Raw genomic sequence first — 11,376 nt, 5'->3', positions numbered from 1 at the left:
AAAAAAAAAAAAAGACAAAAAAAAAAAAAGGAAAAAAAAAAGCTAATGTATGTAGTTATTACTTTACAATGTATCAAAAAATCATGTTGTATATCTTAAATATATACAATTTTTATTTTTCAATTATACCTTAATAAAGCTGAGAGGGAAAGAAAGATAATGTAAATTAAGAGAAATATTGTGTGCAGATCAAGGAAAATGTCCCCGTATCCAGAGTTACTCGTGCTGTTTTATGAGGCTCACTTAAGAGAAGCATCACAGAACTAGAAGTGTTGTACATGTAAGTGCCCATGCTTGCTAGTAAAGAAATGATAATGAAGTATCTGTAAACCATGTTAGCCAAAAAAAAGTAAAGGAATTGAAGACACTTGGCTTAAAAGATGACTTAGAGGTGGATGGAATAGGGAGCAGCATATATCAGCTGTGATGAATGCCTCTGAGCTGGTAAGAGAAGCTCCAACTGTGCTCCGTAGAAATAAAAAAAGGTAAAATTTGGCCCAGTAAGAAGAACTTCAAATACTTTGGGCTTTTCATCACTGAATTACCTTGAAAAGAGGTAAATTCTTTGGCTAGAAGTCGTCAAGCATGAATGGAGGACCGTTTATTAAGAAAACCCAAAAGCAATTTTTAACACTGGGGAGGAAATTTGAAATAGATCTCTAAAGCTCTTCCAATCTTGCAAATGCTTGTGGTTACTCTGTTAGTTGCAGTCAAGAGTATTAAGATGACACCCACCACAGCTACTTTAAGAGCAGAGGGCGATCTCAAAAAGCAGAAAAGAGGCCAGGAATCACCACTGAACTTTATACAAGATTGTGAAGGCTTTGACACTTTCAGATGATTACCAGAAAAGGTACCAGAAGAGAATCCAATGATGGCCAGCCTCCCTGACTATGAGCCAACAGCTATCCTGACCAGTACAACAGAGCCCTCCTATTCCAACTGATGGCAATGACAAATACACCAGTCTCAGAGCTTCCAGTTTTTTCTGGTGGCGTTAAGTGAAAGGCAATTTTTATATTTCCTTCTCCTCTAATGCTCTCCCTATTAACTCCTGGTTTTCTGTGCATGGAGAATGCTGAAACTTCAAGAATCTGCATTGTTCTGTATTTGGGGAGAGTACAAACCCAGCAGTACAGATGTTATTCCTATATAACCAGTTCATGAGACTTTTTGGCTCCACATTGAAAAGGGAAGATTGGCCTGATCTGGTGGATCTATGTGAAAGGGCTTACAGTGGAAATCTACAAAGTGGCCTGGTCACTTCCCCCAGGCCCACTCAAACTCCTAAATTGGGGTAGATTAAGCATGTTTTACCTGTGCCTTAGATTCGTGAGACATGTACAAATATGCTCATCATAAGTGAGCTATTATAGCCATCACACTGAAATTTATGAAACCCAGAAAAACGTAACATTATAGAACCAGGAAAACAATTAAAATTTAGTTCCGAGGCATCAGGGAAGATAAGCCTCAAGTTATACATACATCCTGTGAATTCAGTTTGCCAGTCTTAAATCTTATACCAGGAACACTCCAATCCAATCAATCAACAAACATAAATCGAGAGGCTACTGTGAGCAGGAACTCTATGTTAAGTTCAGTGAAAGACAAATGCCCATCATGATCTCCCTAGGTTCTGACTATGGCTAATAACTGCCATAGTCAGGGTATAATAAGACTTGAATAACACCCAATGGCTCTTGTATAATTCTATATATTTTAGGAACTAAAACTCAAATTCCTTCAATAGTACCTTCAATAATAGTACTTGAAATAAAAACCATGCTTCAGTCATTCACATAAAACCGTCACAATGAAGGAAGTATATAAAGCAAAGGAATTTCTACTATTGTCAAATAATGAAAGTAGGTCTAAAGGATTTTCATCTTCTGAGACAGGTGTCCTACAGGTGCAACCTACTTAGTGTTGGTAACATTTACTTAGTCAAAATATTTTTCTGGAAGCCAGTAAGATATTTTAGAAATGAGAACAGTTTAAAAAATTATAAACTTAATTTAAAAAAATCTCCAAAGATCATAGATTATTATAATCATATGGATAGCTCTTACAAATTAATGAGGACAATGGATAAAATGACAGTGTGGTATTTCAGAATGTGTATTCATTTTAGTATGTCTTTAAAAAAATAAATAAATAAAATAGATAAATAGTCTCAGTGTGGTAAAATATAGCCTGCAAATTACAAACCTCTCCTTTCTTTGGTAAACATAAAGAAATAAAAACAGAAAAACTACCAAAAAGCAAAACACCCATATCACGTGAATCTTAGGTAGATGAAAGCATTTGAAGTTTAGGCTATATGCATGGTCATTGCATAAGAGAGCCCCAATCAACTCAACCGCCCTTCTGGGAACCAGAGAGCAAGTAGTTTTTTTGGCTGTCTATGTTTATTTACCTATCCAGCAAGCAGGGGAGATATGTGGTACGTTAAAAAGGACAAACCAAAACAAAAAAATTGCATATTTTAGGGTTTCCAAATAAGATATATGCTAAGTAAATGGAGAAAAAAGACTTACCTGCATTGCCAAGCTGTTTATAAAATCTGTACTCTAAATGAAGCTGTGGAGCACGTGATTTTATTGGTTCCTGAAACCGAAGAAGAAAAACTGTGTTAGATTTAGACAAAGGGGGTTTTTCCATTACTAGATTTTCAGAGCAAACAAGAGCTAAGATTATTTAATATTTTAGAGATATCATCCACAAATGATAGCCTTTTCTTACCATGATTTGTTTTTGAATATAGCTAAGAAAAGATGAAGCAGAATTATATACAATCCCTCCCACGGATAGTTAAATAAAAATAGACCCTGCATGAACCATCATTCAAGGATAGCTCCCTCACCATGAAATATTCTCCTGAAATGTATTCTCCCAGGAAACCAGACTCCAAACCTTTTTAAAAAAATACCAGCATGTATTTCTTGCTTGTTTTATCATGAATTTTGGGTGGTAAACAGTTTTATTATTTTTAGAAAAATAATACATGCTCAGAAAAAAATTCAAATACACTAAAATCAGGAAGAAAGTAAAAATAATCTGAGATCCTTTAAAGACAGCCACTATTAACATTTTGGTGAATGTCCTTCCAACTCTTTCTTTATCCATATATTTATATATAATGAATTCTCATGAAAATAATTTTATATAAATGAGATCATACTATATTTATATATATATATATGTATCTGCTGTTCAGTAATTTGCTTTTGAATTCAAATGTAATGATGACATCTTTCCATGGCAGTAAGTGAAGGTGTATAATACAGTCATCCTTCAGTATCCATGGGGGACTGGTTCTAGGACTTCCCAAGAACACCAAAACCCACAGATGCTCAAGTCCCTGATATAAAATGGTGTAGTACTTGCACGTAACCTCCATATGTACATCTTCCTGTGTACTTTAAATCGTCTCTAGATTACTTGTAATACTTAATACAATGTAAATGCTATATAAATAGTTGTTATACTGCATTGTTTAGGGAATAATGACAAGGAAAAAAGTCTGCACCAGTAGTACAGATGCAATTTTTTTCCCAAATATTTTTGATCTGTGGTTGGTTAAATCCAGAGATACTGAACCCATGGATATGGAGGGCTGACTATATTATTTTTAATAAAGTAGTCCCCAGCATCTATATATGTATGTACATATGCATGCAGGTATGTCTATACAGAAACACACAAAACCTGCAATTTTCAGAAACTTGGACTGTTCTCAGTATTCAATATTTTGAACAATGCTGTTAGGAATACCCTTATCTATATTTCTTTCTACACTTATGAGAATTAAAGATTGCAGATGCAATTGAAATTTCAAACAATGTGGTGTTCAAGTTTCCAAAAATGAAGTTTACTAAAGACCCCAGGGCTCAAGCTGCCAAAAACCACACTTAGCTCTATACCAAACTTCAATAAGTGGCTGGTTAATTATTCAGAACTGACAGTGTACCAGGGCTAACAGGACAATCAAACATTACCATAAAAGATAGAGCTTCCTATTCCTTATGTGTATAAATGATAGGCAAAAATCACCACAAACTTATTATGATCTCCCTTTAAAAACTCAACATCTACACATCCATTAGGAAGGCTGTTATCATAAACAGGAAATAACAAGTGTTGGTGAGGATGTGGACAAATTGGAACCCTTGTGCTTTGACGGTGGGAATGTAAAATGGTGTAGCTGCTCTGGAAAACGGTATGGTGATTCTTCAAAAACTTAAATATAGAATTACCATGATTCAGCAATTCCACTTCTGGGTATATAAACTCCAAAGAATTGAAAGCTGGGCCTACATAGCTGCACATCCATGTTTGTAGCAGCATTATTCACAATAACTTAAAGGTAGAAACAACTCAAGTGTCCATCAACAGATGAACAAACAAAATTTGGCATATATATACATACAATGGAATATTATTCAGCCTTAAAAAGGAAGGAAATTCTGACACATGCTACAACATGAAAGAAACTTGAAGACACTGTGCTGAGTGAAATAAGCCAGTCACAAAGGACAAATACTGTATGATTCCATTTATATAAAGTACCTAGTATAGTCAAATTCATAAGACAGAAAGTAGAATGGTGGTTGCTAGGGATAGAGAGGAGGAAGGAATGAGGAGTTAAGTGTTTAATGGGTACAAAGTTTCAGATGGGGAAGATGAAAAGTTCTGGAGATGGATTGTGGTGATGGTTACACAACAATGTGAATGCACTTAATGCCACTGAATTGTACACTTAAAAATGGATAGGGCTGACCCGTGGATCACTCGGGAGAGTGTGGTGCTGATAACACCAAGGCCACAGGTTCGGATCCCATATAGGGATGGCCGGTTAGCTCACTGGGTGAGCATGGTGCTGACAACACCAAGTCAAGGGTTAAGATACCCTTAGCGGTCATCTTTAAAAAAAAAATGGTTAAAATGGTAAATTTTGTATATTATCCCTTATCAGATAATATTATTTTCAAATATTTCCTCCCATTCCGTGGGCTGCCTTTTTACTCTGACAGTATCCTTTGAGGCACAGAAGTCTTACATTTTGTTTAAGTCCAACTTACCTATTTTTTTGTTATCTGTGATTTTGGTAACATATCCAAGAAATCACTGCCAAAGCTCTTCCCCCATGTTTTCTTCTAAGAGCTTTATAGTTTTAGAGCTTACCATTTACTTCTTTGATCCATTTTGAGTTAATTTGTGTATATGATGTAAGGTAAAGGTCCAACTTCACTGCATGTGTATATTCAGTTTTTCCAGCACCATTTGTTGAAAAAACCGTCCTTTCCCCATTGAATATTTATTTGTCCTATTTTTTTTTCCTTTTTGTCATTTTTACTGACCGGTAACGGGATCGCAACCCTCGGTGTCGCGCCCGTACCAGGGACCGGCAACGGGATCGCAACCCTCGGTGTTGCGCCCGCACCGCGCTCAGCCAGTGAGCGGGAACCAGTCTCCACATGGGATCCGAACCCTCAGCGGGAGCGCCGCCGCGCTCCCAAGCAGCACAGTCTCCAGTGCGCCACCGGGCCACCCCTTATTTGTCCTATTTTTAAGACAGACTCCAATGAGGAAGATTCCACAGCTTCCCTTGATAGTTTATGCTGGTATTTAACAAGTTTCATGATTTGGTAGGTCTTTATATTTAGTTCAAATCTTTTTTTTTTTTTTTTGGTCCTTTTTTGAGACCGGCTGCACCGCGCTCAGCCAGTGAGTGCTGTGAGTGCACCGGTCATCCCTATATAGGATCTGAACCCGCGATGGGAGCACTGCTGCGCTCCCAGCACCGCACTCTCCCGAGTGCGCCACGGGCTCGGCCCTTTAGTTCAAATCTTACTACTGAAACTTAAGACTTTTTCTCTTATGTCCTCAATAACAAGATAAAATAGCTCCTTAATAACCTGTGAATACTATACTATAATAGCTGTCTTCAAATACCAAAACTATTCAATCATTACTTAGACTTTCTTTCTTCAGGCAAAGTAATTTCAATTCCTTTAACCTTTCCTCATTGGTCTTATTTTTTTAATTCTTTGATAATCTTTGAAGGCTCTTTATTGAATCCTCTTGAAGCTTTCTGCATTTTTACTAGATATAGAATCCATAAATCATAGAATTCAGAAATTTCTGAAGAATTCTAGTTTATCCCTCTAACTCCTAGAAAGGTTTTATCTACATTGATTCATGCAGACTGGAATACTTCATATCCCTAAGGAGCTCCATGAAGGAAAAACTCATACGCTTCTTTGAATATAAAATCAGCAATTATTAGAAATGGACTTCAAGTTTCTCTAGATTCTTATAGTCAAAAGTACATACAACTAATTATACTGTAGAGTCACTTTCTAATTAATTTAACTCTTCAGATAGAGAGGGATCACTCTTGAGAGTCTCCATTTGGTTACAGATCTTCCACTATATCACGACCAAAGCAGCCAGTTATAGAATTTGTACTTAAACAATATCACTAATAAATCACACACAAAATACAAACAAAAACAGAAATGATAAATCAACATGGAACTAGAAGTTGATCAAAACACTAGAATAGGGACTGTTCTTTCTGGAGAAATATCCTTTGGATTCTGACAAACCATAAGGGGCAATGAACTTAAAAACCACAGATCCTTCCTCAAACATAATACTCTCAAACTTCATGCTGGAAACCTTAATAGAAAATATTCAATCTGATCTTCGGTAAGTAGGTTAATAAATAAAAAAAGCAGAAATGCTTTAGAGTTCTAGGACTGAAAGTGGGCATATATCTCATATATACTCAGACATGAGGGCTTTTTATTGCAGACTGATACTTATATGCTTTAGCCAACTCCTTTAGCACATGACTGTAGCCTGCTCAGCCAGCTGGGCTTCAAGGTGCTTTTCTGGAAACATTATGAATAGGGGGCATTGCAATCACTCAGTTTACAGCTTACAGAAGGCAGCAAGATTAGCGGCATGGTGAGAATTTTTTTTTTTTTTAAACATTTGTTAGAAAACCTCTGTTAAAAAGAACCCTGGAAATCTGGGCCATGAATAAAGGAGAGGCTCATTACACTACTTTGTTTATTTTGAATATGATTTTTTAAAAGGCATACTTAGAAGTCCAAGAAACGAGAGCCCACAATGAAGATCCAAACAAAGTAGAACTGAAAAGGCAGTAGCAGGGCTTCCTTGAATTTCTGTGCCAGATGCTGATTATATTTCCATAGAGGGCTGGCCATTTGCCAGAATCATGACTATTCTGGAACACACATTCCTGCCTAAAATCCTAAATCAATAGCAGACAGGTACCTTGTAAGTATGTGGTGCTTTACGCAAATTTTGCTATTACAATGAAGGGAGCTCAATTACTGCCCTCATATCTCCATTGGAGAAAAGAAGCCCAACAGCAAGGCCCATAGATAAGACTGTTATCCTCTAAAAAACCTTTATTAAGACTTATTTGAAAGAGAAATGCAGTACTTAGACATCATACTGGACAGAAAGAACTGTCCCTACCAGAAAGCCTCAAAAGAAGTCCTAATAAATAAATGAACAATGACAAATATACAGTAATGAGGCAAAATTTTAAAGTATTTTAGGGGCTGCTTGTTCCTGTTAGTAGCCCCAAATAGAGTTTATTATAACTTATCAGAATAGTAAAACAGAAAAAGTAAAAAAGCCAAAGTACTAGAGAACACTTTTACAGAATAACCAAATCTCCATAAATTTAAAAAAAAGTGATTAATCCTTTAATATTCAGTCTGAGAGGATATTTGACCTGCATTGTTATAAGCATGACCTCTCTTCCTGCTCCAATTTCAACAGGAGTTCCAAGTCAAAAAACAAACAAAAAAAATTGGTTCCTTAGAAGTTACTTGCTCTAAGCCTGTCCACCACTCTGTAGAGAAACCAATCAGATAACTCAGTTCTTTATAGACAACCCTAACTAACTCCTCCACAAACTGACAAACTGAATGAGAGGAAGAGACCAGCCACAGAATAGATCTAGATGTAGTAAGTACAATTCATCAGAAAAGAACAGCATTCAATTATCACAAGACATTTCCTTCAACCATTAACTCCTCTGGCTTCCAACTAATAAAGTCCAAACTACCTATAAATCCTGGGAAACCGATTAGAATTTACAAGGAGGATGAACACTTACAGTTTCATAGAAACTGGTCATATGAAACATCTCATATGACTAAAAATGGTTTTGTATCAACCTTAAATGTAAGATAAAGAATTGTTTCTTCTAAAATTATTAATCCTCAAAAATAGCAATAAAATTCTTTTTTAATAGGATGCTATTTTCAATAACTAGTTATTCATAAGATTAGTACTGATATAACCAATTGAAGTCTTTGCTTCTAATTTGAGCACGTGTGTTTTTCCACACTTGAGAGCTTTTTAAGGCCAGGATTATATGATAGATATGGTTTTCTTCTGCTAAGTATATTAATAAACATTTAAAAAATGTATCAGTCATGTTCAGGGAAAAAAATAATAAAATTTTCAAATGACTTTATCTTTTTAAGATATCACTGTGCAAAGTAGAGTTCACAGAATTACTAGTTCTTCCAGCTATTTTTTATCAACTAATTTTTGATTCATCATTACTAACAGTATAGTTAGCATCATCTACCTATATAGTGTTATACAGTATACAGTGATTCATCACTGTAACACTATAATTGAAGAAAAATGACTCTGTGGGATCACATGCAAGGAAAAAAATAGCATCAGTATTTTTGTGAATGCTTACAGCTACTTTCCGTAAAAAGATACGAGATGAGAGCACCGAAACATAATTACCACAAATACGGATTCTACTCACCAGTTTGATTGCTACATATTCATTGGTGTAGAGATTTTTACCTAAGGGAAAAGCAGAATGTATATGTTTTAGTGACATTTATTTTGGGAAATGCAAAACAAAATCTTGGCTTACAGGGTCATGAGAAAGGTCACATTCCCAATGCTGTTCACATATATGAAACATGATTTATAAGTGAAAAGCTAAACAGAGATAATGAGATCCAGCAAGATGAGAAAACAGTTTGAGAATTTGAAAATTTAAGCTACAAATGAGAAAAAAAAATTTTTTAAAAAGAAAACAAATCTCTCTCCTTCTCCCTCACACCCATGTGTTATTTAATATTTACTAACCATTAAGCCACCAGGCAAACCAAAAAGAAGAAATGCCAAAGTTCAAAAGATAGAAATTTTAACTCTTGTCACAATAAACATAAACCCTCATTCTTCTAACTTACTGACAAATAGGAATTTTATATTTTTTTGTCATGGTATTGTCAACTTTAGATGACATAAAGGATAGTGTGAAATAAAATCAATTAGTGCCCAATCCTCCTTTTAACGAACTCATCTACTCTCTGTAAGTAGATGATTCTCAAAGCTGTTTGACTGTTCACCAAAACTCTAGCTCTATCTCTTTAACTATGTACAGAAAACAGATCTTCACCTGGGTAACACTTAAACATCTCACAGTTCTTCCTGAAATAATTTTTTTCTCTTAACTTCTCTACTTCTAAAAATGGAATCGATATTCTCCTAGAAGTCTAGACTAATAACTTGGAGTGATGATGAGGATGAGAACGACAACTATCACTTAATGAGCCCATATTATATGCTGGGTACTTAGCTCCTCTCAATTCCCCACCCCCCACTGATCCTTGAAGCCTTAACTTTAATTCCTCCTGAATGCTCCTCATACCGTATAGTTTAGCCACTACACTGCTTATATGTTTGCTCTATCTTTTCCAGCTACAGAATAAATATCTTAAGGGTAGGGATTGTATCTAATAGTTTTCTGGATGTCCTATGGTGTTTAGGACCATATTCTGCCCATCTCAAACACTCAAAACCTTGCCTGATTAAAAGTTAGTGACATGTACAGTATGACTACTTTTAAAATAATACACACAAATAAATATTATATTTCTATATATACATAGCTGAATATATATGCATGGAAAAGGGTATAGAAAGATGTACATTAAGGTATTAAAATGATTGTTTCTAGTATTTTCTGATTTTTATATAACACACATTGTCTTAAAGTAAAAAAAAAAAGCAAAACACTTCATTTTGGCAACAGAAAGCTGCCTGCAATACAAGTTCTCATTTACCAAACTCTAGACTACAGAAGGCCCTTTTCAATATAACTACATCATTATACTTTTAATACTGCTGTCAGGTTGCTAAGTACCTTTATGTTTCAAAATGTATACTAATTCAGGAACAATTTTGTCTACAAATAACATAATAAAAAAGACTTAGGTTGACAAACACCTAGGAAACCACTGTAAGGTGAACAACTTTTTAAGGAAGCACTAGTAGAAAATAGGTATTTCTCCCTCTATCTATGATCAATTGCACTAAGCTTCTAAAAGTTAGTGTTTCTGATTAATGTTCCGACCAAAACCAAAAATTAAAAAAAATTTTTTTTTTAATTTTTAAAAAATATATTTTATGAAATTGAGAAAGGGAGAGTTATAACTAAGAGAGGAACAGATGAGGAATTTTTTTAATTTTAAAAAAATATATTTTATGAAATTGAGAAAGGGAGAGTTATAACTAAGAGAGGAACAGATGAGGTAGTAACAAGCAGCTGACTCCCAGGCAGATTAAAACTTCAATTTGGCCAAGGATTTCTTCTACACCAGATACAATGTTGCACAGATTTTTCAGGAGAGCTCTTCCTGGTTCTGCATAAGTACTGTTACTGTGACTTAAAATCAATTTTAACACAGGGCTGAATCCTAAGAACTTATTAGCACTGCTTAAAAGAGAAAGGTCAGGTTATAAAAGTTTAAAATGATAAATGTGTTTGGGAGTCTTTATGAATTGTTGACATCCCCCCTCCCAGTTTTGGCAATAAGAATTGATGGGAGGGTTGGGGGTGGACACATGCTGGTAATTTACTCAGTTGGTTAGAGCATGGTGCTGATAACACCAAGGTCCAGGGTTTTAATTCCTGTACCAGCAAGCTGCCAAAAAAAAAAAAAAAAAAAAAAAAAAACCCACCCTAAAACCCAAAAAGAATTACTGGGGGTTGTGGAAGTACAGGCACCAAAATTTACCCCTTACTCAGAGTACAGCATGCCTGTACTGTTAAAGAATTAACTCAATATTTAAAATACATGCTTTAATGTAACAGACCTTCAGTTCAACAGATACAATATTTAAGGTGAACTGAGGTGGTGGGGTATGTGCAGCAGAGTAATAAATCTACAGTCTGATCTGTGAGCAAAAAGAGACGGTGATACCAATCAGAGAGGTTGGGAGAGCCAGGAAAGTCTCAAGAAGGAAATTCTTTCCTTTCTCAACTCCCCGTACCGCCCCCCCCCCCCC

General features: G+C 35.4%; 1 protein-coding gene across 1 annotated transcript in view; it reads right to left on the bottom strand.

Moving 5' to 3' along the window:
- Positions 1 to 11,376, bottom strand: part of CSNK1G1 (casein kinase 1, gamma 1) — a 120,248-nt gene that overhangs the window by 81,041 nt on the left and 27,831 nt on the right. Inside the window, exons 2-3 of the mRNA XM_008578904.1 lie at positions 8,840 to 8,880; positions 2,541 to 2,610 (exon numbers count right to left, since the gene is read on the bottom strand). Of these exons, the coding sequence (XP_008577126.1) occupies positions 2,541 to 2,610; positions 8,840 to 8,880 (111 nt within the window). The remainder of the gene's footprint in view (positions 1 to 2,540; positions 2,611 to 8,839; positions 8,881 to 11,376) is intronic.

The sequence above is a fragment of the Galeopterus variegatus genome, unplaced genomic scaffold, assembly GCF_000696425.1.
Source record: "Galeopterus variegatus unplaced genomic scaffold, G_variegatus-3.0.2 Scaffold1780, whole genome shotgun sequence".
Classification (NCBI taxonomy): Eukaryota; Metazoa; Chordata; class Mammalia; order Dermoptera; family Cynocephalidae; genus Galeopterus; species Galeopterus variegatus.
This window is presented reverse-complemented; position numbering and strand designations above follow the sequence as displayed.